Here is a 27,991-nt window from a genome sequence, read left to right as displayed (position 1 = left end):
CTCTGGCCACTTCCCACATGTGGCCACATGAAGTCCGGTGTTTGATTTTGTATATGCAGCGACTCCTCAAGTACTGGCACAGTTCTCTGTAAGTCGAGCTTCGTACTTACATTTTTTGGCAAGAAAAATGGCAGTTTGTTCAAGTAAAAGGGGATTTTTCAGCTGCATCGGGTGATCCGTTTTATATATTCCATCATCTTCCACTTAAAATTCATAGCAAACTAAACCTCTCATCCAGCTCAAAGGGGACAGCCTGGAGATCTGACATGGAGGTGTTTCATTAGGTGGCACATGCTGTTTAAGCGAGGCAATGCAACGTTAATCGAATGCGAAGCAACATGGTGAATATAACTATTTTACTCTCAAGCTGTGTTTTTTACACCACATGAAGTGCGACGTGTATTTCTGCACCAATACCTGTGTCTATTTTTGTGCGGTCTGCATGAATTTTCACAAATTGAATCCGCTGTAATGACTGCACCAGTTGACATTTTATCTCTCGCCGTCTGCTGAGCTCTGCAGAGACCCATTAAATAACAAGACCAGAGAAAAGACCAGTCAGAGGGGGAATGCACCTTTCTGCACCTGTCACCTCGGTTGTGACACTGTCGGTGACTTCAGAGAAAGCTTCAAGACTTGTTGGGTCAAAAAGTCAAGAGTTTGGTTGGAACCTGTAGCTGAAAAGATGCTTCTTTTGATTATTAATCTGTCCTTTGACTATTTTGTATCCCTAAAATTATTCCCTATGAACTACCGAAGCTGTGTTTTATTATCTTCTTTTGTGTGTTGTACTTTGAAATGATTGTATTATTTTCTCCTCTCACTATAAAGTATGAAAGCAAAGCAACACGACTGTTTAAGTCCAAATACTCTGGGAGCTCTCTGTAAAATGTCAAACTCATATTTGAAGTCAATATCAGGGGCAAAAGGGAACTTCTTGACAACAAAGTGAACCAGCACTTTTCTTTCTGTTTCTCTCTCTCTCTCTCTCTCTCTCTCTCTCTGGTGTTTTTGGCATGAGAAGACTCAGGATGAAGCTGGATTATCTACTGTACATTAAGAGTCCCGAAGGAGAAGGGCGTCACTTTCATCTCTCCACCTCAGAATAAGCTGTAGGCCACCGACTATCTGTCAAGCCGCTCGACCTTTGACTACCTTCGGTGGGATCTGCCAGTGGGGTCGGTGCCATGGCGGGCAGCTTCCTGCCAGTGAGACCCATGTGTCGTGGAATCCGCCTTGGTGCTGTGGTGATCTTCGAAGGGGTTTTCTTAAGCGGGGCAGGGGTGGCAGCGTGTTTCGCAGCGTTGCCCGATGAGGCGGATCCTTTGCCAGAGCCTTGTTTACTGCGAGTGCCGTTGGCCGCTACAGAAGCTGTTAATGTCTCCAGCAGCTGGGAGGCTGATCCGAAGCGGACATGCTCCTCCGTCTCAGCCGCCTCTGAGAACAGAGACAGAGCTCCGCTGCGCTTGCTGCAGGAGTCGCAGCACAGTTTGTTGTAGCCTGGAATAGAGCAGTATCGCGCCAGAACCTCCATTTGGCAGAAGATGGATTTGTCTCCATTACAGGGCTCATCTGAAAGTCAAAGAACATATAGTGTGAGCTCTGCGGTGAGAGGTGGCCTTGGAAAGAGATCAAAACGGCTAAGTGGAGGTGGATGCATTACAGAGCACTGAGGCATTGCTTTGAAGAGACTGACTATAATACATTTCAGCCACAGCACATTCAGCAGAACAATGCTCCTTCTACTGAGCTCTGTCCCACTTCCAATCTACTGTACAGTTTGTGCCTCTCACGTGTAAGCCTTGGCATTACCCTCGAGTAACATTCGTAAGCATCTGTTTCTCTAAAAGGTTAATATCTGACAATGTTAGAAAAGGATCTTTTAGGTTTCCAGAATCCTCAAAGACAAAGAATCCTTCATCATCTGGATGGAACAAAATCTGTCCCCTGCACAAATTATTTTTACTCACAGAAAGATGGTAGTTGATGGCTAAATTACGTTTCATTGTGTGGTGGACAGAAATGTTTGTCATCCAGATTGTTGGAAGAGTCTTTGAGGTTCTAATCTTGACTGAAATCTTGACTGAAGAGGTTCAAACTGGGACTGGTTTTGTGTTTGTAGTTTGAGCACACTGGAAAAGCGACATTTCATTAAATTACAGACAGCTCAGAGATCTTGGAACTCCTTTTCCTTTTAGTACAAAACTTCATAATACCTTTACAAAACGGTGACAACAAGTATATTGTACATACTGCATATGTAGTAAATATGTGTAAGTAATGATTAGTATTTGCACAGTATGGCATTGAGACACATGAATGGTTTCTCAGCCTTTTGTCCACTCAGTCCTCATCTTAGCTGTAAGCCTGCTTCTCTTTACCTACCTTCCTATTTCTAATGGTATAAACAGAATACAGAGTACTACAGAATACCAATAAGGCAATTCATGTCATCAGTATGCTCAATAAAGTGAGTAAATATCCATAATACTGTAGGTATGTATTGATTAATCATTACTCAGTGTTCATGCTCAGAGAGCCGTGTTGGTTTTAAAGCTCTTGATAGTCATATTGTTAATATTCTACAGCAGCCACGTATACAGTAGATCAATATTGGATATACAGTATATGTGCTTGAATGCTTCCTCCTACTTCAGACAGAGAATGTGTGAAATGTGCTTCTTCATCTCGGTTTATCCCTGTAGCTCGGCTGCAAATATCAACTTGGCATTTATGTCTTATTGAAAGCAACTGGCGTACGTCAACATTTAAGAATGACATACTTTAACCGACGCTATCAAAAGAAGATGCTCTTTTTGAAAAGAAATGCTAGGAAAGATTGTAGATCATATCGAATACATTACAAGAACATCGGCAGCGGACAAAAACAGCTCCTCGGCCGCCACGTTCCTGAAAATAACAAGAGACTTCCTCCACCTCATCTTCTTCTTCTGTTAAGTTTTATGGCGGTTGGCATCCATAAGAGTCTCATTACAGCCATCTGCTCACTGTCCCTCGCCCCTTCTATTCTAGCGTCGCCACGGCATGTGTGAAAAGGCCCAAGACGGACATGTGCGAATAGAGGAAATCAGTAGTGGTGCCTGAAAAGTTATTCCAGTAATGTGTGAAAGAGGCTTTAGAGTGAGTGGAACGGGACCACAACAAACACACTGTCTCCTGGGGAGGTACGGTGCGTCTACCCCCTGCTTTATGGTAAAACCCTTTAAGTGTTCATCTCTGATATGCTAAGACGAGTCAGGATTGTGTTCAGTTTGTTCATAACAAATCACATATACTGATGGTCATTCTGCGAACAATGCTGTGGTGTTTCACTGTATTTGTCCTTCCTTCCAGGCAGCAGTTGTTATCCACGTCTTTATCATTTCTTGTCAAAGCTGTACTATTGTTGTGAGGTGCAGGCCTTTTCAGTACATCACTGAATGCCACCCAACAATAATGAAACAAATTGGACTGGATGCTCATTGTGATGAATTACACAGCTCAAATGGAAATGAATGGAAACCAGTGGCTGCGTGGAAGGTCGGGACAATACATAATTTGTAGTTAAGGAAGCGAAACCTGCAAAAAACGGCTTTTGGAAGGAAATGACAAGTGATGTATTTTGAGGTTTATCTTGGAGGACCTGTTGAAACAAAGGCTTAATGATTACTGGCTTTTATTCTGAAGGATGCAAAATGTGCTCAAACGCTGATCCATATAATTGAATAGAAACTGCATCTGTGTTTAGTTTAGAGTGTTTGGCTTGAATAGGTATCCGTTTTCCTTCAGTTCTTAATAAATGACGCGCTCACCGTGGCAGGGTCCCGGTCTGCACGGCCTCACAGTTTCAGGTTTTTCTCCATTACATTGATCTCCAATCCGGCAAGTGACCAGACGCCTCTCCATCCCCTCTCCACAGGTCACGGAGCACTGCGGAAGAGTGCAAACACACTCACTCACAAACAGCAATAGTTTCTTTGGGGGGGGGGGGGGGGGGGCAGAGCTGATGTGAGTGGAGAGAGGTCACACAGGCAGCAGTAAATGTCAGGATAAGTGGGTGGAATAACAAGCCGACTTTCAAGTTCAATCTCCCCCTAAAAACCACATGTTCTGCTACAGAGATGACCTGGCAAAACACCAGCGTGGAGACTTCTCTCTATCCCCTTTTGAGAATGGATTTCTTCATGAAAGTGCACAGGCAGGAAAAATCAGCAGGGAATGAAGTCTATCACTTACCACCAAAACATTTTGTCTCCTGGATAACTGGGAGCTTACTTTGCTGGTGGTTACAGTGGTAATACTTTACACCGGATCTTCCTCTTGATGCGACCTCAGTTGACTGTTTTTAGACTTATTTTCTCATCTCCTGCTGACGACATTAAACTGTGACTGAAGGAAAATGTCGGGGGGAGACAATTAGTCTGAAATCTGTTCGCTCCTGAATGAGACGACATTGAAAAACAGCTGCAATCCAAATGTTCTCACTCAACTGTTGTTGTTGTTGTGAAACAGCAATTAAAGCGTCAGTATTTTAATAAAGGTCTTTGTGACTGATCCAAGATTTATATGATTAATTTATTAGTAAGAATCTATGTCACATGCATCTTTAACGAAGCACAATTTAACAAAATCAATAAAAGAGTGCTCAAGAGTTATATTCCAACATGGACATAGACCATGTTATCTAAAATCTGAACACAACCAACACAAACGAACTACTGATGAAGAATTGCATCTCGTTAGCTCTCATCTCCTCACCACCTCTCATCTGATTTATTGGATTTTCGATGGTTTCAAAGGAACTGAAACTGCCGTGTTTTCATATGAGATGTGACACTGTTCTAAATTAAATATCAGACGCCTCAAGTTTTCTTTTTATACAAAGATCTTGTCAAGTTAAGAAATCAGAGTCACGTCTTCACATTAAAGCTGCTGCTGTATCAACACAATCTGCAGGAAAAAAATGATGGTGAGCCGACGGCGAGTAAGCTGACATTAGTTAATTGGAAATAAGATGGCATTAAAAATAAAATCAGATGGATCTGCGGATAAATGATGATCCACACTCAGAATGTAAAACAAACGCACAACGCACTTGATGAAGAGCTGACCCGGGCTCGAAGCGTCGCACTCTCGTTAAATTAAGATATATTACGATAAGAAATTAAGATCATGTGGATCCCGAACCTCTGACCATGCTCCGGTCCTCCACTGGGCAGGACATGGGACTCTGTTACAGGGCCTCCGGCTCTCTGGCTTCTCCCCGCTGCAGTACTTGCTGTGGACAGAGCGGTTGGTGCCGTCGTGGAGGAACTGCACGCAGCGGACGGTCCGGATCTGAAAGCCCAGGCTGCCGCAAGTTTTGGTGCAATGCTCCCATTCCTCTGAGATCCATCTGGACAAATCAAAGTGAGGTGATTACGGAGGACAAACATACATTTGGTTAATAAAAACTTTTTGTGTAGCTGTTGATACAAATCAAATTGTACACAAATGCAGTATTGCATATGTTGCATGAGCTCAGGCCTGAAAAGATGCAGGCCTTCAGTGCTTTGTTGTCATGCTTTTCTTTTGACATTTCAAATTGGATAAAAGCAGATGAATGCCATATAAGACCTATATTATGTCTATAGGAGCCCTCGTCAGTTGCTTAAGTGTCTTCCTAGTATCAAAGGTGAAAGTTCTCATTCTGCAGTAAAATGTCCGCTTTGACGAGTACATTAGATTGTTAATACTGATGCACCAAAGCAGCATCTTACTGTTGTAGCTGGTTGAGGTGGAGCTCGTTTTAACTGCTTTATATACAGTTTGGTAGGAGTCCGAGGGGTCGGGCCCCGCCAAAGGGGCACAATATAAAATCCGGGGTGATTGCTTTTTTGTGAGTAATTGAATCATTTTATCTCTATGAGAAAGGCAAGGGTCTGATGATTTAATATGTGTCACTCTATTTGTTATTTGGCTAAAGTTACAGATTTATGAACTTTTAATTTCATGGATTTCACAGCCACCATCAATTTGCTGCTTAAAAGAACAGAAAAAGTCAGGGGATCGCCAACGTCATTAGGAATCATCCTCTGGGGACCATGAATGTCTGCACAAAAGTTCACGACAATCCATCGAATAGTATGTTGAGATATTTATATAGTACCAAAGTGGTGGACCGATCAGTTGACGCTTTTTAAGAGCCATGCTGCTGGCATGGCTAAAGAAAATATCATCTTCAGGGACTTTGTAACTTTTACATACTGATTTTAGATGTCAGCATGATTTGAATGTCCTGATGAATTCTCATTTGTTCTCTACGGCAGGAATCAATTAAAATAACACAACAAATAAACGGCTCATTTAGAGTGAATGAGCCCTGAACATAGTGCACAATCAGCAGTGGTGACAAGAGCTCAGTTAATCAATTTGAGTGAAAAACATTTACATTATGAAGTAATAAACAGAGCCTCTCTTTGCCCCTCTTGAGTCCTTCACACTTAAATCAACAAACAAATGCGAATGTTATTAGTTCATCAGGATTTACATAAAACTATCAACTGCCAATGTGTTACTGCCCAGGACAATTTAATGAAATAAGCTGTTAAGTGCTTCATCATCTGATCATTCTGCTGTTCCCACAGCAGGGACGATACTTACGATCCACTCAGTGCTGCATAGAAGCATTTAAATGTTTTCAATAAATACTCTTGAAATCCTGCACCAGCCTGCCGCCTGCCGTTTTATTGTCTCTCACACCAAATGACTTGACAGGCTAATAATTATTATGTACTCTTTGTCTGGTGCACCTGACTGCGGGGACAGAAACCAGTGTTGTGTCGTCATACTGATCTTCATTGTTTTTCTCCCTCGTAGAGATGATCTGATGGCTCAGCGGCGGCAGCAGATCGTATCTATCTGTATTGACAATTCCTCTTGTAGGCATCGAATTGAGAACTTTTCAGACAGCTGTAATAATAATTACTGTACCGTCATATCAATAAAACAAAAACTCACCGACAGAAGCATCGACTGGAGCAGAATTCTTTGTTTTGTGTATAGTAGTTTGGTGCGTCATGAGTGTACATGACATGTACTGTATGTCACATGCGAATGTAATGAAAGACGTGCTATCGATATTTTGGTATTTGAGCATCACAGAGATCTGCAGCGTAATTAACATCTTTAGCCATACTAGCAGCGTGGCTCTAAGGATGGCGATGTTGGTCGGTTGGTCCAAAACTTTAGTCCAGATGTTAATGTTTAGGAGTCAATGAATCCTACTGACTTTGGTGACCCCCTGACGTTTCCTCCAGCACCATCATGAGCTTGACATCTGAGGTATTGAGTGAAATGTCTGGACAACTATTGGATGGAATTTGTTACAGACATTCATGTTCAAGTCAGGATAAATTGTACCGACATGGCAAAAGTCAAGACTAAAATGTCCTCACCATGAGAGGCCCCATTTACTGTAAACAGTAGGGCTGCAAGTCACGGTTATTTTCACAATTGATTAATCTGCTGATTATTGTCTTGTTTGGTCTCTAAAATGCGGAGTCCAAGTTGTACAAGATATCCAGCATACAAAGATAAAAAAAACAGAGAAAAAGAGCAAATTCTCACATTTGAAAAGCTGCACTTTTACTTGAAAAATGTGCTAAATTATGAAACAATTATATTAACAGTAAGTTATTCATTTCACTAAACAGAGTCATCTGGCAGCAGGAATCAACTTTCAGCTGCATGGGAACATAAAAACCTAAAATCAATTTACATCAATCTACCTCTTTGATACGTTTCTGGTTTCAGTAAATGCAGACGAGGACGATCTACTAGTTTAAAGTGAGCTGTCTCTGTGAGACAGACACCTCAGGGTTAAACCCATACTTGTCTCCCTAACCCAGTAATCTCTGGTCAACCTGCAAGATGACTGATCGACGTCTGAATCTGTCACACTACAAGAAAATCGTTTCCACCAAACCTCTGATGAGACCTCCATCCTTCAATTGGCCTAATAATGATCTGGGGGCGTACACCGTGCACGCATACACCTGTGATTTCTTCTACCTGGATCCTCCACATGCTGCTTTTTAGATTATTTGAATGACTTTACAGAAGAATAAACATTAAAAACTGTATGCATGGTTAGACTTAGAGCTCTGCGGGTTTACGTCTGTCAAGATTTAAAAGCCAAATACAAAATACTTTTACACCTCAGAGGTACTCTTGGACTCCATGTTGCTACATGTCTTTTATTTCACTTTACCTTTGTTGGATTTCATTTGATGGTTTCTGAAAGTTTTCACAGTCTTGTGAGAACAAACTCTGAAATAATTAGAGATAAAATCCCTCACAATATTTATGGACCTGCAATTACATCCAGGCTGTTGAGACGGCAAATGACATGGGACTTGTGAATGGGAAAAAATGCAGGCACAATGGAAAGTGATGCATTTCAGGCTTCTTTGCAGGCCAGCAAAGAATAGAGTATGGAATTCAGGAGCGGGCATGAATAGCTCTGAACACACCATTCACTGACTTTGGATAGAAATGAAATGAGAATTAGTATGCAGCTTTGAAATGTTTGCTAAACACAAAGCCTGAGCGCTCTGAATGTAGACACTCTTTCCAAAGTTCTCAGAGAAGTTGAGACTTGAGCAAAAGTCACAATTCTGCTGACGCTTCCTCCACATAAAGCGACAAATCCATTTAAAACGACAAAAGACCCAGAGAGCTGTCATGCTAAGTGACTGACACGCTTTTATTTTTTGTCAAAAGTTTTTTGCTGATTTCTTTAAAGAGGACCTAATATGCTTTTCCTTGTTTCCTGTCATATACATAGTGTTACAATGTTGGATATTCATATTAAACGTTACCAGAGTTGCCAAATAATGAGGAAAAGCGTATGTAAAAGTAATCCCTGTGAGCCACAAGCTCAGTCTTCTGAACGCTCTGTTTCCGTCTCTGTCAGACAGGAAACGGATCTGCTCAGGGCACAGCAGTGACAGCACGCCCACGAAGGAGAGGGACATTATGAGTGGGTTTTCTGCTGTGAAGGAAAGTAGGTTGGTAGTTTCTTGATGGATTTCTTGTTGCTAAAAGTAATCGTTAACTCCTGCTAACTGTAGCTGCTGTTCGCTAGTTAGCTGTGGCGTTTAGCCATAGACGTATATATCTGTATCTATGCTCTTAGTTAGCTGACTCTAACCATCTGACTCTCGGAGCTGAAAACCTCCTCCTCCCGGCGGTCCAGAGCTCCGGTGCTGGCGGTGTAAACACCAACACTCCCCTGGTGCTCCGAGCTAGCCGAGCTAACAGCAGCTACAGTTAGCAGCAGTCACTTTATGAAGCTTTCTGTCCATCAGGAAACTCCGTAAATCACAGAGAGTTGAGGCAGAGCAGCCGGAGGACATCAGAGGGAAAACCAACATTTTCTCCATGAAATGATGGAGTTTCAACAAAATCAGTCAATAAAGTTGTGTGTGTTTCTGAGGCCCAGTCCCCAGAAACACTCCGCTCCAGCATCATCTATCGTTTTTCCAACCTACTTCTTGCCTCATTTGTGGTCTGATAATGAGAGTATGAAGCGGCGTGCTGTGCTCAGTGGGCTGCAGGGAGCCGGCCAATCAGAAGAGAGGGAGAGACAGGAGCTCAAACAGCTTGTGTCAGACAGGGTGAACTGAGGGGCTGCATGAAGGGCCAGAATAAGATGAATAAGGACTTATGTGAATCATGCAAAGGAATAACAGAGCATACTCGCTCCGCTTTAAATTCATTTCACCCATGATTAAACTGATACTGGCAAACAGTAAATCAAGAACAGACATTGACTTTGACTTATATAAACATCATAAATCTTCTGTTGTCTTCCCCAGAAACCTCTCAATGAAGGTAATTTGTCCAGAAGGACTCTGTGTGTGTGTGTGTGAGAGAGCATTAATATTTAAGACATGATAATGAGACGGTGTGTAGATAATGGAGAATACTTTGAACATGTAATTGGAAGCACTCAAAACGACCCGTAAGATTCTGTCAACACGCAGCTCGAGCTGTATTTTTCAAACGCTTAGTTCACAAACATACATAATTTCCATTCGGTCGTTTTCCATTCCATTTACCTCGAGTGGTATCTAGTCGCACAGATTGATATATTTGTGGAGGTTTTTGCCATCTCAGCAACTGAAACCGGGTTCAGGGTCTTTTCAGTTGCAAATTTTGGATGTTTTGAGAGCTACAAATGATCTATTGCATCAGGGTGGTGGCAGAAATCTCAGCGATAGATATCTCAAAACTACAGCGCATTAAACCCAAACAGCGTAGTACCAGTTTATCTAATTTCTACCTTTGCACTTCATTTGCTGAAAGTCCGACAGGGAAAGAAACACAAGCAGTTAGACATTCAGACCGGTTTTAAATCCAGATGATCTAAACTACCTTATTTAGAGGTAAAACCGAAAGTAAGCGCACCTGATTTATTGGTAATAATCCTCCTGTGCAAAACTTGCACAACTACGTTAAGCACTGTAGGTCAAAGTGGAACCAAGCCAGTCTGGCAGTCCGGCTGTGATATGGTTTTGCCTCCACTGTTTACACACCAACATAAAATATTCAAAGGCTGCAGTATTTTAGAAGTCGACGAAGTAAACAAAAGTTACAGATCTGCTCGTTAAGACTGACAAACCCGCCTGCATTTCGTTTTCAGCGCTGCAGGCTTTTCTACAAGAAAACAGTCTGAGAAGAAAACTGCCAAAGAAATTGTGAGCCAAGAGCATCCTGTGAGGAAATCTTTGAACTACTGCACCTAGTTGTTAGAGATGATTATATATGTTTTTTACTCAAGTTTTTGTTTCCTTTCAATCTCTATGACAAGCTTTTAATGTATTGCACACTGATTAAAACCCTCCTACCCACAGGGGTAACAACGTTTGCGGTGTGCCGGAGCATATCCAGCTGCATTTGTTTCTGTGAACAGGAAGTAGCAGTTTGTCAGAGTGATTAAGCTGATGAAGACTGTTGTACATTTAATATTATATATTGCTCTGCATCATCAGTGCTGTACTCTTATCTTTTTCAGGCACACTGTCCCAAATTCCCCCCCCTTGACATTTCTTATCTCCTCTGCCTTCTGAGTCTTCTTAAGTTTGCCTGAAATCTCAGTCCTTTCCTGAACTAAAGGACGGAGAGACAAGACATGAAGCAAGGTGGGGAGTCCATAAAAAAATCAAAAAAAAAAATCAGGCCAGCTATGGAGGGAATTCTTTCTTTTCAAAGGTCTGTCTCCTCACACTGACCAACTCTACCAAATTACAAAGTCAGCCAAAGTCAGTCAAAGAAAAAGTAGAAAAAAGAAAAAACGAGAAAGCCCTCAGAGAGCACATGCCTCCACCAAGGCTGCATACTCCTCTACGTCTTTTATTTTATGTATTTTATATCTATTACTTATTTTATGTCAGTAATAGAAAATGTTTCAAATATTTTCATCATCAAGTTCACCTAGTATTTGACAATCATGGGATATACATCCATTTATTCAAGTAACTGCAGTAGTTCATGATAACATAGGATAAATGATCAAAAATACTTCATCTCTTAATGTTACAATTTCATGGATCTGCACCAAAAATTTCAACAAAAGTTTTCACTTGGGTAGTGGCCTAATGTTCCACCAAATTTAATTAAATCTGGTAACAATTAACAGACATTGCAGTCCAGCTTAAATATATGAAAACTTGATCATCTTTTGCTATAAAAATCTTTGAAACTTGCCAAAGAACAGATCTTCAAATCTTCACCACATGGCTGCCATGTTGAAAGTTGTTCCTAATGTAGCCTATTTTTCCGGGATAACAGGATGGCGACATACGCTCATGCCTCAACTCGCTTCAACCCGTGATGATGCTCGTCAAGTCTCCGGCGGAGTGCAGTGTTTTGACGATGTACAGCCATGCTAGCAGCTGTAGTAAGCAAAACAAACTGTGGTCTTAAAGCGAACATTAGCATGCTAACATGCTTACAATAACAAACACGCTGAGTGCAGAGTGCTAGCATGCCAACAGTTTTTAATTAGCACTGAACACAAGCTAAGGCTGACGGGAATGTCATTAGCTTTGTTTTATGACCAAATACCTGCAAAGGATTGGACAAATTAGAAAACTGACCCGATAATGGTGCTAGATAAAAAAACACAGGGATCACCAAAATTCTTACAGCTCATCCTGTGGTGAACCTGGAGGTCTCTAACAAATTTCATGGCAGTCCATGCCATCGTTATCGAGACATTTCACTCCAAGCCAAAAAACGTCAAACTGTGCCAATCCATCCAGTAGATGTTGAGGTATTTCACTGAAAAGTGAAAAGTTTGAATTGCTGGTGGCGCTAGAAGAAAAGTCAGGGGATCACCAAAGTCGGTAGGATTCATCCACTGGGGACCGCGAATGGTTGTACATATTTCCTGGCAACTAGTTTGTGGGATATTTCAGTCTGGACCAAAGTGGTGGATTGACTGACCAGTATTGCCATCTCTAGAGCCATGCTGCTAGCATTTCTTAGCAGTCTCATGACCACAACCTTTGAGTTTGTCCATTAAGATGCATGAGGCACGGTTGTTTTTATATTAAACAGTTTTATTTACTATGTGCCTAAAACAACCCACCCCTGAGATGTTTGCTTTATTTGTTCAAGCAGAGTTCTGCAGTGAGCTGTCAAATCTCCATCCCAAAGAGAAGTCAATCCGAACTTTAGGGAGGAAATACAAACAGTTTCCTAAACAGCAACAGTGAATGTTTCATCCGGCGTCAGATCACAGCAGCTTTAGATCTCTCGCCTCTCTCGTTCTTTAGGTTTAAAGCTGAACAGAACAGCTGGTGGGTAAACTTTAGCTTCCTGTGTGACGTCTTCAGCGTGTTACGTTGCGTCATCTCCCAATATTGAAGTTAACCAATAACCTTAAGAAGCTGCCTCATGAGATTTAGATGGATAGTTTTGCTTTTTTTTTTTAAGGGCAGCTGCCTTTAAACTTCCCCCTCGTCTTGGTGCTTCACAGCCTCCACCTCTAATCAGCTTATGCATCCTTTTCTTTCATACCATTTCTTTCACCTGAAGGCCTTTTCTGTCATGACCCTGAATTTAGACTCCATCACCTCAGCCAACACGTTCATTTCCTCCTTCCTGCAGAGTGTTTTCAACCTGAGAGGCCGTTTTTCACTCGCGTTATCTTGTCGCCAACCCCCGCTGTCATCACTTTTAAATTATATGGTAGAATTTGAAAGGGGCTGCTATGATGGATCTCTTGCAACACATCTCACTGCTCTCCTAACAAGTCACACTGAAAGGACGTATCGATAAAAAGTAGACCTGTTCAGGAACTTGGCACAGGAGATTTAAGGCTACACAGCGTAAAATCATCCCTGTGTAAGCCTTGTAGAGATTTATCGACTTTGGGCCCGTCTCTGAAGGTTTGAGCCCATCTTAGACGAAAAGAAGCGGTAAAACAAACATTGAGGGACAAGTATACCTTCAGATTAATCCTGCAGCCCAAATGCAGTTTAGCTGAAGGGAATAGCTGCTGTAATCCGCGGTGAAGATGTGAAACATTTTTGGTTTTTCTCAGCTTGAAAAGGTGAAACCTGGCAGCTCTGCCAGCTAAAGCAGAACCATGAATATGTCTGAATGACTGTACACTGAATTAATGACTCCATTAAGTAGCATTAAGGCAATTAATTACATTTCTCATTTGTACTCATTTTAAAGCTTCTGTAACTTCATTTTTTAATATTTATGAATTAATCCTTGATGCAGTTTACATGTATTTCTATTATTAACACACTTTAACAGTCATCGGCTTTAACTTTAATCACTGTGCGCTAATCACTAAGATTAAGATTAAATGACTTCTCCACTTCTTGTACCTGATTAGAACTTGATTGTTCTGATTAGTTTGATTGGACCTTTATCATCTCATCATCTGGACAAATCTTGAGGGGAAATGATCACTTTGTGGAACTTTTACACAGAACTGACAATGAACCATATTATTAACACAAATCACAGTTTCTGTCATCAGCCATCTGAAATAACCTGCTTTTCTAAAGTCTGTACAGTTCTCCCAAAAGCCAACATCTTTGCTGATATACTATTCTTATTTTTTTCCAAATTAAAGCTGAAAACAAAATGTAGTCAGACTCTCTCTGGAGAATAAACTCCTTATCAGGGTGGAAAAACCTCTGAAGCAGCATTTAATTTATCATGGGACACAAAACGTCTCCGTTAAAATCCAAACTAATGAAACACTTTGAGGCTTAGCGGCTCTTCAGGGCAACAATAGCAACATTCAGATTTTGTATTTTTACTTCACTCTCAGAAGCCACCCATCTTTATGGAAGTGCCATGCTAACTCGCAGGAGTACCACCTTAAGAGCCTTTTAACCTGCATCAAAATACTCTTTGATCACGGATCAATTGTGCAGAATCACAATTCACATTTGTTAGACTTATTACCACTAAGTTTTGGCCCTTTACAGTTAGCATCCTGCTGTGTTCAAGACTTATGACAGTTAGTATGAAATAGTCAGCACTCAAAACCATTTGGCAAATGATTATATGAAAGTATTTCAAAAATAAATGCAAGAAGAGTCTGTTGAGACATCATTGTAACGTCATTTTGGGCAACGTTGGATATTTATATGATTTTTCATGAAGCCAAAACACATATGCTGATATTCTGACGTGTGCAGTGATAGAGGATCCGTACTGCCCCACTCTCTCTCTACGTGTCACCTTCACTGATAGATCCGTGAAGTGAAAAGAAATCCAGGACAAGAAATGATTTTGCTTCAATGCCTCAAGAGTTATGAGCCAAAACAAAGTGCTTGGACAAACAGAGAAAAACAAACACTTACATAACCCTCACCTCTAACTTTGTGTTAAATCCTTGTATTTAATTTTCAAACTTTCAAACTTTTAACTCCTCTTGTTCTGCATCTTGACTGTCTCAAGTCAAATTCCCGTGTCCATTTGGCAAATAAAGCCTTGTTTTTAACTGCCACATCAGAGGTGACAGTTAGTCGTAGTCGCGTCTTGTTAAACAGAACAGATTTTTGGGTCTTAAGTGCTTATTTTAACTTCGTTTCCACTCCCACCACAGACACCACAGTTGAGGAGAAAGCTAATTTAAATTCAACTCGTGCTGAGAAAAGCCACTTTCACATTTTATCTTAATAGACCACAGCTAAGTCCCCAGTTTGAATCTAATCAACGCTTGTGAAAACTGACCGCTATCATTTCCTGTGAGGGAACTTGTGAAGTCAGTACTCACTGAGGCTGTGTGCAGTCCTGAAGGTTGCACATTCTGCGGATGGGTTTTGGCTTCTTGTTGGCGTCGCAGTAACCTCGATGGACCATCTTGGTGTCTCCTTTCTTTCGACATCCATACTTAGTGTACTGAAACCCTGTGAAAGAGGTGAAGGTTTCTTTTTTTTTTTTAAATAAGAAATCTTTGTGTAATTCATAAAAAAAAAAGACAGTAAACATTTAAAGAAAAAATCTTTTCTTTCCTTTTCTTTAATCAATACTCAGCCATTTTCACTCAGGCTGGGAATCAAACCTCATCAAAACTTGTCATGTACTGAAACCTTGCATTGAATGCTTTCTTAGATTTCTAATCTTCTTTAGTTATTCTTCTTCATTCTTCAGCCACTTTCTGATTCAAATTATATTTTTTTCCAATTTCCTACATGGCTTGAGTTTAGACAACATAGAAACAAGCTTAAAGTTTTGAAACAAGTAAAGTTTTGGGCAACTAAAAGTGGACTGCAGCATATGATCCATGATACTTCTGTCCTGGATCTATTACTGTGAAACTGACGGCTGCCTACATACGACAGAAGCAGCGAGTATAATATTCACATAATCATATTTATACAAGTAGAAAGAAATTATTCCTCGCCATTCTTCTCTAATGTGATGATAATTTATCCATTACCTCCAGCACAGGGCTTGGAACAGGGAGACCAGCTCTTCAGAGCCCACTCATACGTGTCCTCCTGAATGACATTGTTGTTGTTGACAGGCACTGAGTCTTCATGGATGATGTACTTGTACATTAAAGTAGACCGTGTTTCATTGTCCTTGGGTATAATCTGCAAACCACGGGAAGAAACAAAAAGACGGAGAACACATCACCATTACAGCGTCATCCTCCTTGCGGCGCATTTTAATTGAAATGCATATGTAATGCAAAAACGCAAATTTGTGAATGAAATGAATGTTTTATGTTTGGTTTCAAGAGAGAAAAATCGCCCGATAAATACGACTCAAGGTTTAGAGTGATAGTCAACTATCACATACAATACGGGAGGGAAATTGGTTGAAGACAGGACGGGCAATTATCAGACAACAGGAGAGTTCATGCATTATGCACGTATCCTTCCTGACCTCATCTGCTGTTTCTGAGCTTTTCTCTGGATCAGATATATTTTACGGAGTGGATTAGAGAGTTCAAATCCACATGAAAACCGCAGGCAGAATGAAATACTCTGCAGGAGTAAGGAAACTTGACAACAAGTGTTGGTTGAGGGATTAACACACACACACACACACACACACACACACACACACACACACAGATGACGGAATTGCCAATGTAGCTGAAAATAATAAGAATATTCCACTTTCTTAGAAAACACCATGTGGATTTATCAACGAGTCTTTAAATGTGTAAGAAAGTCTAAATTTCGCCTAAAATTGAATCAAGGTATTATTTTATTGTGTGTGTGTCATTGCATAAAACATACAATCAAATAATTAATAGGATAATCTGTGAGCTATCGCCATGAAGAGGGATCAGAGTCAGCACTGCTAATATCACATTTAGTCATCCCTGCAAAAATAATGTCAGGTTTTCAACTTTATTGTTTTGTTTGTTTTTATTCTATAAAAGGAAGAAAGAGAGACAAAGTGAGCCACTGAAAAACGACAAAGCTAGTTTAGCTTGACTTTTTTTTCACTTTTCATGTTTTAAAATCTTGTAAAAATTTAAATAAATACGTTACGATGTCACGAATATACAAAAGTGTGATATAATTTAACCATTTGAAAATAGTTGGCACTGGTCAGACAGTGCTTTGTTAGCAGCAGTAGTGAAAAGGAGGAACAGCATGCCGCACTTTGATCCAGCAGCAGGTATTCCACAGATCTCACAGATGTGCCCAGAATGATAAAATGGTAAAATGGTAAACGGTCCTCACTTATATAGCGCTCTTCAACCCCTAACCCCCACCCCGCTCTATAATAATTTATAGATAATTTGTAGAAAATAATGTTTTGACTTTCCCCCTAAAGTTTGAATAGGGAACTCTTCATGTGACTGAATGACTCCGTATGTCAAAGCAAAAACATGTAATTCAACTTCAGTTGGACTGTCAAATATTGGCTGTTACTGCTTGTTATATCATATTGTTGTACTGAAATTTGATCTTTTATATGAAGTTTGCAGAAAAAGTACATTTGCTATGACATTCCCCCACAACATTCACTAAAAAACACAATAGATGTGTTTTCATGACATGATTGAATGGCTGACCATGTGTAACAGAACATTACAACAGTTGAGACGACACACTGAAACACCGTGAGATGGATCATTTCTGAATAAAAATACAGAATTATCAATACATGCCTCATGAATATAACATTTTGGAAAATGACCCTCTGAAAAAGATCTGCTTTGTACCATTACAATTAGATTTTGTCCTTCACTTGCTGCCAAATTGAGTGAACAATTATCTGAATGATTCATAAGTAGCATAAAAGTCATGTTTAAAAGCTGCCTTCCCTACTTTCCTGCTCCTCTTCTCATAAGATTGCTTTTCAGAAAAGTGCTGTTGATGGGCAAACTCTAAATTAACTTCTGTCAGATCTGCTGTTCTCCCCAGTGTGTTTGAAACTAAATGTCTATAATTAATACCCTGAAAATTCAACTGTTGTGACACGTAGTAAATGATATTTGGTGTCACTGGGGGGTGAGATTATGTGTGTGTGTGTGTGTGTGTGTGACAAACCCCTAATAAAATTTAAATGTATTTAAGACATTAAACAAAAATGACACGTCTCATGTTCAGTCCTGAGAAACAGAAATGAGAGACTGCAAAACAGAAAGAAGACAAAAACAAATTAATAATCCTATCAAAGCTCTGCAGCTTCAACTGCATCATTCAAGCATAACGTAGCTTAGCATAACTGAAAGGAGGGGGAAAAAAAGGCATGAAACCTTCTAGGTTTCCACTTATCAGATCAAAATGATTTCAAAAACAGATTAGTTCTTCTTCTACACCATGTTGGCAGATGATGCATCATAAGAGCCACTGGATAATTTCACTATTGAGTTCTAATTTCAATTAGCTCCATTTCACTGACTGACTGACTACTGACTAACCCTCAGACATTGAATATGTTAACATATGTTAACACTGGCTTTATCTATCTGTTAAAGTAATTTTTTTGTCACTTAGAAATGTGTCTGTCGCGATGTGGTTTGTTTAATCCTTACACAAACAAAAATGTAAAAACATCAATTTGTGGTTTTATGGGGAGTTATGTCTTAAGTATTACTTGGCTTGACTTCCCAGATTCTTGTCTTCACTGTGAGGTTGCCAAACATTGTTGTTCATCAAGAAATAGAGAAAAGAAATAGTCACACTGCGTAACTTGCACCACTAAGTTTGTTCACACTTATCAAAGCCTCCTCCTCGGGTGCCTCATTCTCTTGTGGTGTTCCCCTGGGATCTGTATTGGGTCCCTTATTATATAAGCTCCCCCGAGGGCATTCTAATGTATTTAATACTACTATATGGTTGACACACAGCTATACTGCATATGTCCTTAGGAGGAGTGTGAGAGCCTGGTGTTACAGATGTGTCCTACATGTAGAGTACATGAGACTCAGAATCAGAAATACTTTATTGATCCCCCGGGGGGAAATCAAGTCTTTTCTTTCACTGGAGAAGGTCATCTATGCTTCGATCTCTACCTGGTTTGATTAATGCAGCTTGCAGTGACTCACTCAGGTCTCATGAGGAGAAATACATCCCGGTTCAGGGAGCTGCTACCTGACTACTAACGCTCCAAGGGAAGTGACCACGTTGCCCCAAATCCTTGCTGCACTTCGCTGGCTGCCTGTCAATTCTGGATTTGATTTAAAGATTTTATTGCTGGTTTTCAAAACTTGGCATGCTCAGACCGCTACTTATACTGTATCTGTGATTTTGAGATGCAGCACAACGAGGAGTAACTGGTAGAGATTCTCCTGGCCTGGACCCTTAAATTTTGGATCTCAAACATGCAAATTCAGGCTCCTCTTTTAAATCTCTCCTTAAAACACATAAAACAATTAGTTAATGAATGAGTTTCATTAAGTGAATCAAAATCTAACAGAGTGATGAAAGTGAATGAGAAGATGGCGGGGATTGAAGTGGATGGCTGACCTGCTTCTTTCATACAGCGCTCATTGTCAAGCAAATAGTCGTTTTATTTATTAATTCAAATATAAGCTTTGATAGAGAAGGACGTATTATTACCAGGACCACCACGGGGTCATGCAGAGGTCCGTCAGTGTGCAGCGTCTCCACGTCGTCCTCGATAATGTAGTGCCACTCCACGCCCAAGTCAATGAAGCTTCTGGACTTGACCTCCTCTCCTTTTCCATTGAGAATGTAATGCCCCGTGGCCTGGTTCTTGATTGCTGTAATCAGTCATTTGTTATGAGCCGCTGACAAAGTTGAAATGGCTTTACTCTATCAATTACAAAAGTTCTGAATTGTTCACTGAGAGAAAAAAGAAAGCTCAAATTGTGCTCTCAAACGGGTGATTCATGGGAGTTTTCTAAACCCTGGCTCGTTTGGAATGATTATGTCTGAACATTACGATGTCTGATTCATTCTCTAATTTATACAAAACAAGCTACCAAACTTCTAATGTGATAAGAAATGTCAAAATTGAGAGGCTGACATGCAAATTGGGCCTGTTTGTCAGCTGCTTTAAATACATCTGATGCATTTAAATTCGCCCCATGGGACAAAAATTATGCTGAAACAACCCACATGACTCTGCTATAGATCATTTCCTCTGGTGCTCAGATCTTACACCTGCGTCTGCATTATGCTGAGTGACAGCCAGCATTGTCTTTTAGGAGCAAAAAGTCAGGTTAATTGAAAAGCAACATGACTCAAACTTGACTCATTCAAGCCCTCAAAGCCCCCTTTTATACAATACAAAAGTCTGTTAAATGTTCAAATAATTTACCTTTTATTTATTTATCACTTTCTGTTGGTGCAATAAATGTTCTATTTTAATACTTGTTTGCTTATTGTCATGGTTGTTGTTCATCCACTTTCGATTTGGTATTTTGTGCTGCTTTTTTTCTGGTTTCTTGATAATATGGACATGTTTTTGGCGGTGAGGTGACTGTTGTCTGACTGTTTTGTCTTATCTTGAAGAAGGCGGTTTGCCAAAAGTGAGGTTCATCATTATTTTCTAACATCTGGGTTGTGGGGGATTGTTGCCACTGGTTCTCCAATAACAACAATATTAATTAACTGGTGTAAACTTAAGACCACTTTATAGTAAATATCTTAATCACCCACATTGCCCTCAAATGTACTCAACTGTTGTTTTTGGAATAAAACCATTCACCAGTGATGACCTGTATCTCATATCACCAGTGGACATGGATAATGTTAAAGTGTTAGCCTGGAGCACCAGAAGAAAAGATTTAAACAGGCGGGTCCATCAAATGAAGCAAAGTCCCAAAACTCCCACTGTTTTCCTTCAAAACCTGTCCTCTAACTTAACTTTTCAGATTAAAATGCAAGTCTCGTTTTGAAGTCCTGATGAATACATTCTGATTACTTACTGGGTCAGCGCTGCCACACTATAAATGAAATGTTGACACATTGACAGAAATGCAGAACAAACAGCGGGAAACCTTGAAACGTAAGCGGAAACATCTTCACAGCGATCCATCAGCAAATGTCATTTCACAGATAATGACAGTGACAGGAAGGATGGATGCTGTTTACGAAGCTACAGCGGAGGAATAATTCTGATGCTGAAATTGACAGCTTTTTTTTTTATCAAGCACAAGATGTTTATAGGCTGGAACATCTGAAGCCAGGCGTACACTCCAGATGAAAGGTGTATAAAAAAGGATTTCATTCTTTAATCTTTCTTACAGACAGCTTCTGTAAAGGAGAGGGTTTTTTTTTTTCCTTCCAGACCTGCAGGTAAAGGCTATCACATCTTGTATCACAGATGTTTCTCAGTAAACGATGCTTTACGATGATTTCATTCGCGGCACAGTCCAGTTCTCTCCTGAAGCACAGAGCCAATATGCCTTAATAGTAGCCACAGTAGCCACTAAGAGTCACACTGACCTCTCACTGGGCCTTTCAGCTTGGGACGCTGGGTAATCACTAATACATGCCAATATCTTGCTAAACATTACGAGGAGGACTGTCCTCTACAGCAAAACGATATATGTCGACGTTCAGCCCTCTAGTGGCCGTAGGAGTTTTGACGGGAGCAAAGGAGAAAGTCAGGTGACGTTGTTATAGAGCGTAAAGTCTATTTAAGGAGGAGTTGTTTGGCATGACCACAATCGTCTCCGAACCTTAACGGAGTGTTTATTATTGTAACCACGACAATGAAGCTCCCCTGACCTTAACGTAGCAGTCATTTTAACCCGAATTTCAACGTTTAACCTGACCCTAACACTTACAAATTAAATATGAACTTATTCAAACCCAAACCATGATCTTTTCTCTAAACATAACCAAGTTGTGTTTGTGCCAAAACCCATCCAAACCTTTACCATAGCCTTGTTGCATCATAAAATGTATTATTACGAATGATGTTGCCCTGCCGTTAGTGGTGTCAGATCATTCAACAGGGCATCTGTGTATTTATATCATTGTATTTTGACGTAACTTTGGAGGACTTGATAAAGAATTGGACATTTTCTGTGGTGTGTTCATCTTTTATGATTATGGATTATGATTTTTTTTTTCGGTTTTAAGGTTTTCTCTAAAAGAAAATCACTGAAATATCATTAAAAAAAGAATAGATATATCATTGTACACTTCAATTTCTACACATGTAGCACAGCTGGTGATGTGGGGTTCAACTCAGTACAGCTTTGCCTTAAAGAGCCACAGTCCTAAATATTTGAGAACCGCTGTTGCTCCCTTTACACATCATCTAATAAAGGCTTATCACCAGCAGCCACGGACTTAATGGTTTGGACATTTTGATGTACACGGCCAAGGATTACTGGACTGATTCCATAAGATGAAATGCCCCCAGTCATGAATCAGAAGGTGTTTATTTTGACCAAACCAATATTATTTATTCGACAAGGCTGGTGATAATCTATGATTAGAAATACTCACTAGAGCACCAAATTTGTATTAATTAATTAAAAACTACAGTGAAGAGCTGTTTTAGGAAATTACTGAGCCTTTCTTAAAATCTTTTTAAGATGTATGTCCTAGTGAGGAACCAATGGGCTTGAGGCTGAGTGCCACAGACAGATGAGGGAGGTCAGAAAGTAATGAGAGATGGAATAACACATTGTTGGTTTTGGTCTTTTTGCAATAAGTTTTAACAATATACAAAATACACAGTAACACCAGCCTCGTCCTTTGAGCTTTTCAGAAGTCGACTGCCTGGAGGGGTATTCCCTCTCCCTGCGGATAACGGCATGTTGTAGCTGAGACACATGAATTTCCGCTGATGAGATGTGTACTTCTACATCATCGGGGTACTTTATGAAACAACTAAAGTTAATGTGCATCGACCTCTTGTCATGACTCAGCTGTTCAAAGAAGATGATGAGGCTGTTTCTGGAAGGTCAAGCTTATTTGAAGAAGTAATTTAGGAGGGATTTAAAAGCCTTCATTAAAACCAGAAAGTCAATTTAAGGGTGAGGTTATTACTATTATTGCAGTTTTCTTGCATGAAATTGAAAACCTAATAGAACGTGCAGAAAACAAAAGTTATTGAGGGATATTCTAAAAAACAGCGGTCAACAGCTGATTTTTAAGTGTAACAACACCTGTGCAGTAAAATAGGCTACAAATGTGGTGGTTATTTCTAAACTGCTTTAATGGCCCACATGCACCTTCTTTTACAGGAAGGTACACGGATCAAGGTTATATACCTGCATGCATAGAAGGACAAAAAGGACAAACACTCCTGGTTTTGGTTTAGATCAGTACATGCATCCCTAAAATGGCTTAAATAAATATTAAATAACATTTTGAGTAATTCTCATTCCTTTTACTTTCTTTTTTAAATCACCCTCCTCATCATATATGAAATAAAAACCTGTGTCTCTCCAGTCGCTGCCAATCCACTTTAGAACGATCTGCTCGAATGTCTGTGATTGAGTCTGATTGGGGATTGAAACTGCAAAAACATCTTGGCATCATTTTCATCCTAATCAGCAGGGGTCAACAGCTGGTAATAAGGCTTTGAAACGCACTGAACCTACATCTGATTTATGAAAAATGGAAGGTGATTGTCACTATACCTTGGCGGTGAATTAAATAAGCTAGTGGCAGAGTGGAGGGACTGGTGAGTCTTTTTTATCACATAATAATCCCAGAGCAGGAAATAAAAAGGCAATCTTGATGGCTCGGGCCAGACATACTTCCTTATTATCACTCCCATGCATGCACAATAGGAAGTGATTGTTTCTATTTTTACTGACATAAGGGATGCTTTCAGTTTCTCTAATCAATTTCACAACAGTTAAAGTCCCCTGAGGCTAATTTATGATATGTGTCTTTGGGCTATATGAACAGAATTGACTTAATTAACAGTTTTACCCATAGAAGGGGAAAACATCTTCTTCCAAAGCATGACTTTCAAACACACATGTGACAAGCTCCTCTGGAGACTGTCACATGACTGTTTGTTGAACCCTGTCCCTGAAGAGCAACTGTAGCAGTCAACAGTCCTGTCAAGCTTTGAATCTCTCCACATGCTGAAGCTGTTTGTATGAGCTGCTGTTCGGTATCTCAAGAGTTTGGAGGATGTGTTTTTGTTTTTATAGCCTTTCCAAAACAGTTCTACGTTCTAAAGACAAGGAGCATATTAGCTAACTGCATTGTTTTGTGGGATATCAGAGTTTAGAGTAATAGCAGCTCTGTTCTGCTCTTTATTTGGTTTGTTGGTCAAACCTGTGTTTGTGCCCGAAGCTAACCACAACTTTAACCACAGCATCGTCACAACGTAAACGTTTTACAATGGTGGTTCTGCAGGCGCTGATAAATTATACTGTCCTGCTGCTAGGGAGTCAAATCAGGAAATGTTTCCATGTGTCATCACAAATAACACAATTTGGAGTCCTTGTTGGTATGTTGCCATCAAGTGCACATTTAAGAGCCTTTTACAGGGTTTGCGTTTTAAAAGAAGTTAGCTAGAAACATTAAAAAGCCAGCTGGAGATTCACACATTTGGTTATTATCCAGCTAACTACAGTCTGCTAGCGATGGTCAGCATTCAGAAATGTGAAACCTGGCTTTGGTTGATTCTGTGAGAAGATTGTTTACCACAACTCTCAAACGTTAAAATCGGCTGCAGCTCGACAGGCGTAGCAACAGTAACTACAGGGGGGCAAAGACTCGGGAATCTTTTGAAAATGTTTAAAGGCTCATTCACTGCAACCTTGTTGAGTTGAGATGAAGCAACACAGACTCCAGAGAGCATCATCTCGTAGATCTGGAGACTCTAGATCATGTTTTAGTAGGTTTATTGCAAAATCAGATACCACCAATTCAGGACTGACGAACCCTCAAGAGAGAACGCCTCAAAGGTTGATGTGGGCTTTATACACTTTTAGACGTATGTTATTGGACATTGTGCCATTGTGCCTTCACGTTTTATATTATTAATTTACTTCATGCTTGTTGTTTTGATGCTTTCAAGCAAGTTTATACTGTGTTTGTGCTTTTACTTCAAAGACTTAACTCCACACATCAGTTTACTTTTCTTCTTTTAGTTATTGAGGACTTTTAGCTCACTCACTTCTCTCCTCCTCTTGCCAGATTGCCGGTGTCAGATAAATAACTTAAATAAGCGTAAATGTTAATCTTACAGAGCTCCTTGAAAGACACACTGCCTCCGGCTGAGGAGATCGATGCTGACCTGTTTCACCTGGTGGACGCTGAATAAACCATGCTTTCCTTGGGCCTCTCACAGAACAAGAAACGAAAAGATTAGCCACCTCTTTCATGTCCTCAGTCATCTGTCTGACAAAGTCTTTATAGGAATCCTACAGCTGTTTGTTTAGATGAATAAACAACTTTTAGTTATTTTTCAGAGCTTTCATGTTTGTACTTTAGATGTGCTCCCTTCATAGGTTTGTTACAAATTAACTTTGAAGGTCTGATAAGTTGTGTTTGTTCACTCAGAGCTGCATTAATCAGTATTCATTATACTAACATCACAAAGTGACTCGTAGACAAAGTTAGAGACGAGTTGATGAACATAGTCGAGCATCAAGCAGCTAAAGAGCAGCTTTCTCTGGACTCTGAGGGGACCAAACCAGAGCTACAAGGAGAGTTCATAATGTAGTTACACAACTCCAAATGAATGTGAATGTTTTTACTAACATGTTAGCCATTACAACTTTAAAATACCCCCTAGTGGCAGCTTTAACATTGCAATCTGATTGGCCAACACTAGAGCCACTCCCCCAAGATTCAGTACATGGTCAGAAACAGCCCTGTTACCATGAACAGTATAGACTGTACCAAAAAGTTGATTTGACACTGCTGTGGTTAGTTTGATTAGGTGTAGGCACAAAAACTACTCAACTAGGGTCAGGGAAAGATCATGGTTTAAGTTAAAATGATTCCTTACTATATAACATGGGGAGCGACTGTTATTATGGTTAAAAGAAGCCGACGTTGGTGTCAATTGGATTTGATTATTGGAAAATATATTTATTGTCTAGGCTATTTATTTCAATGGCATTGAACTATGTCTTCTTTATGACTTGATGTTCCTCCAGCCAGAAATTCTGAACATAAAAACTGTAATACAGAAATTGAATAGTTATTTATATGGAGGGGGATACTAAATGTGGTTTTCAAAATCTGATTAACTAGAAGTTATGTTTGCATGAATATTCATCGTAGATATAATGTAATGAGGTTAGTTTTATTCAAGTCTTTAGTTTGTTTCCCTCATAATCTCAAATCAACATTTGAAAATGTTTACATTGTTTAACTCACATGTTGTCAAAACTAAATATAGATGAAAAGAATGAAGAAACTCTTGCAAGTTGATTTTTTTTCTTTGCTGTTGAGTTTTACTAATTTTTCAAGGCCAGTATGTGCTTCTTCACTGTTTACCTTCTTTTACACGTGACAAGTTGACAAGCTTGCTAGCTACCGAAAACTAGCCTGCTGACGCTTAGCGGTCCGTCAAGAGTCAGACTTTGTTGACTCATCTATCCACTCGACCTCCCCTTTATGGCTCCATAATACTGTCACACTTCTTCCTCCGGTCATAACTCCTGCAGCTACTAGAGATCTTTGTCACTTGAATATAAACACATCTCAATATTGGGCATTTGTACAAATACATCACGGTTCCTCTCCTCTGACTCATCTGGCACTGATCAAAATGTTGGACACGATCCTGCAGAGGTTACACTTATATATGAAACTGAAAACATTTCATGCTGACTTATTCCATGTCTCCATTATCCTGGTCATGAATAATGTTGATTCCTTCACTGTGAATTCACCTCAACGTAGTCGAGGAAAATGAGAGAGCCAACCCACAAATATAGAAATCTCTCTTTCAGATGATGATGAATAACGAATGAGCAACATGACTAATTTTCTCAGCCTGGGAGGTGACAAGGAATAAATTATGCAAGGTCTAAAAATCTAAAAATATGTTCCCATTCGTCCTCCAGGGACACATGAGGAGGATGCTGACGAGCTATTTTCAGGCATCCTCTGATTTCATACATGCGTTCGTGTCAGGAAGTCAGACTTACCAAGAATTTGAGGGGAGGCCTCATGTTCTTGGATGATCACATGTCTAGCTCCAGGAGGAATGAGAAACATCTTAAGGTAACCTTTGCCAAGTTTGTAGCAGCAGCAGAAGCAGAAGAGAGAAGGGGGGGGGGTTAGGAAAGATAAGACAGAGACAGGTAAGTTAAGGACATACAGACATAATCTGTTTGTTTGCAGTGGTGGACATCTCGCATGTTTCAGAAGTTTTCTTCACTTTGCTCTACAAAGATGTTTGAAGAAGTTTGAGGGAAAAAAAGGAAAATGGTGAATGTCTATGTCAGCGTTCCTCCTCGCTGTAGAAGCCTGCAGGTAAAACTTTCATTGAAACAGGCCATTCATTCACATCCATGTGTTGCATCATCAAAGGAGAAATATAAATATATCCTTGTGCTGCTATTACACAACTCATCATCATGACAGGAGGTCCCTCAAATGACCATAACACCCCCTTTCTTTGTGTTCATGTTGATTGTGTGCAGACAGGATGTGAATGAAAAGAGCCTTCAGCCATGTTTCAATAAGGCATCAGCGACTACAGGGCAGCAAAGTCGCCTTCTGTCTGGGATGTCCACCGCTTACAAACCTACCGTGACTCACCAAGTACATTTCTAAAGTCTTCTGTTTCATTTAAAAACACATTTCGAGCTCCTTTGGGCAAAGAGAAGGCTCCTCTGGTCTTCCCTTCAAAATGAAATGAATCAGTTAGTTAGTCTTGCAGTGTTTCCTCTTCTCTCCATTTCACCGTCTCACAGTTTCTCTGCAACAACATCACCTACAGTAGAGGCACATTTAATTAGCATAGCAGGGACCAGAGGAATTCACATCGGATGAGGAGGCAAACTATTTTTGCTGGCATTGTGGTACTTGCCAATAACCAGGTCTGACCTGCAGCGGTGTAATTACTCGCCCTTAGATTTGAC

General features: G+C 40.1%; 1 protein-coding gene across 1 annotated transcript in view; it reads right to left on the bottom strand.

Annotated features, from left to right (window-relative positions):
* Positions 1-1,087: 1,087 nt before the first annotated feature.
* The window catches only part of adamts3 (ADAM metallopeptidase with thrombospondin type 1 motif, 3), a 130,184-nt gene continuing 103,280 nt past the window's right edge, over positions 1,088-27,991 (bottom strand). Inside the window, exons 16-22 of the mRNA XM_070904185.1 lie at positions 27,053-27,133; positions 19,557-19,720; positions 15,965-16,121; positions 15,299-15,431; positions 5,188-5,395; positions 3,813-3,930; positions 1,088-1,572 (exon numbers count right to left, since the gene is read on the bottom strand). Coding sequence (XP_070760286.1) covers positions 1,088-1,572; positions 3,813-3,930; positions 5,188-5,395; positions 15,299-15,431; positions 15,965-16,121; positions 19,557-19,720; positions 27,053-27,133 — 1,346 coding nt within the window. The remainder of the gene's footprint in view (positions 1,573-3,812; positions 3,931-5,187; positions 5,396-15,298; positions 15,432-15,964; positions 16,122-19,556; positions 19,721-27,052; positions 27,134-27,991) is intronic.

Source organism: Enoplosus armatus, chromosome 4 (genome assembly GCF_043641665.1).
Source record: "Enoplosus armatus isolate fEnoArm2 chromosome 4, fEnoArm2.hap1, whole genome shotgun sequence".
In the NCBI taxonomy this organism is placed as follows: domain Eukaryota; kingdom Metazoa; phylum Chordata; class Actinopteri; order Centrarchiformes; family Enoplosidae; genus Enoplosus; species Enoplosus armatus.
This window is presented reverse-complemented; position numbering and strand designations above follow the sequence as displayed.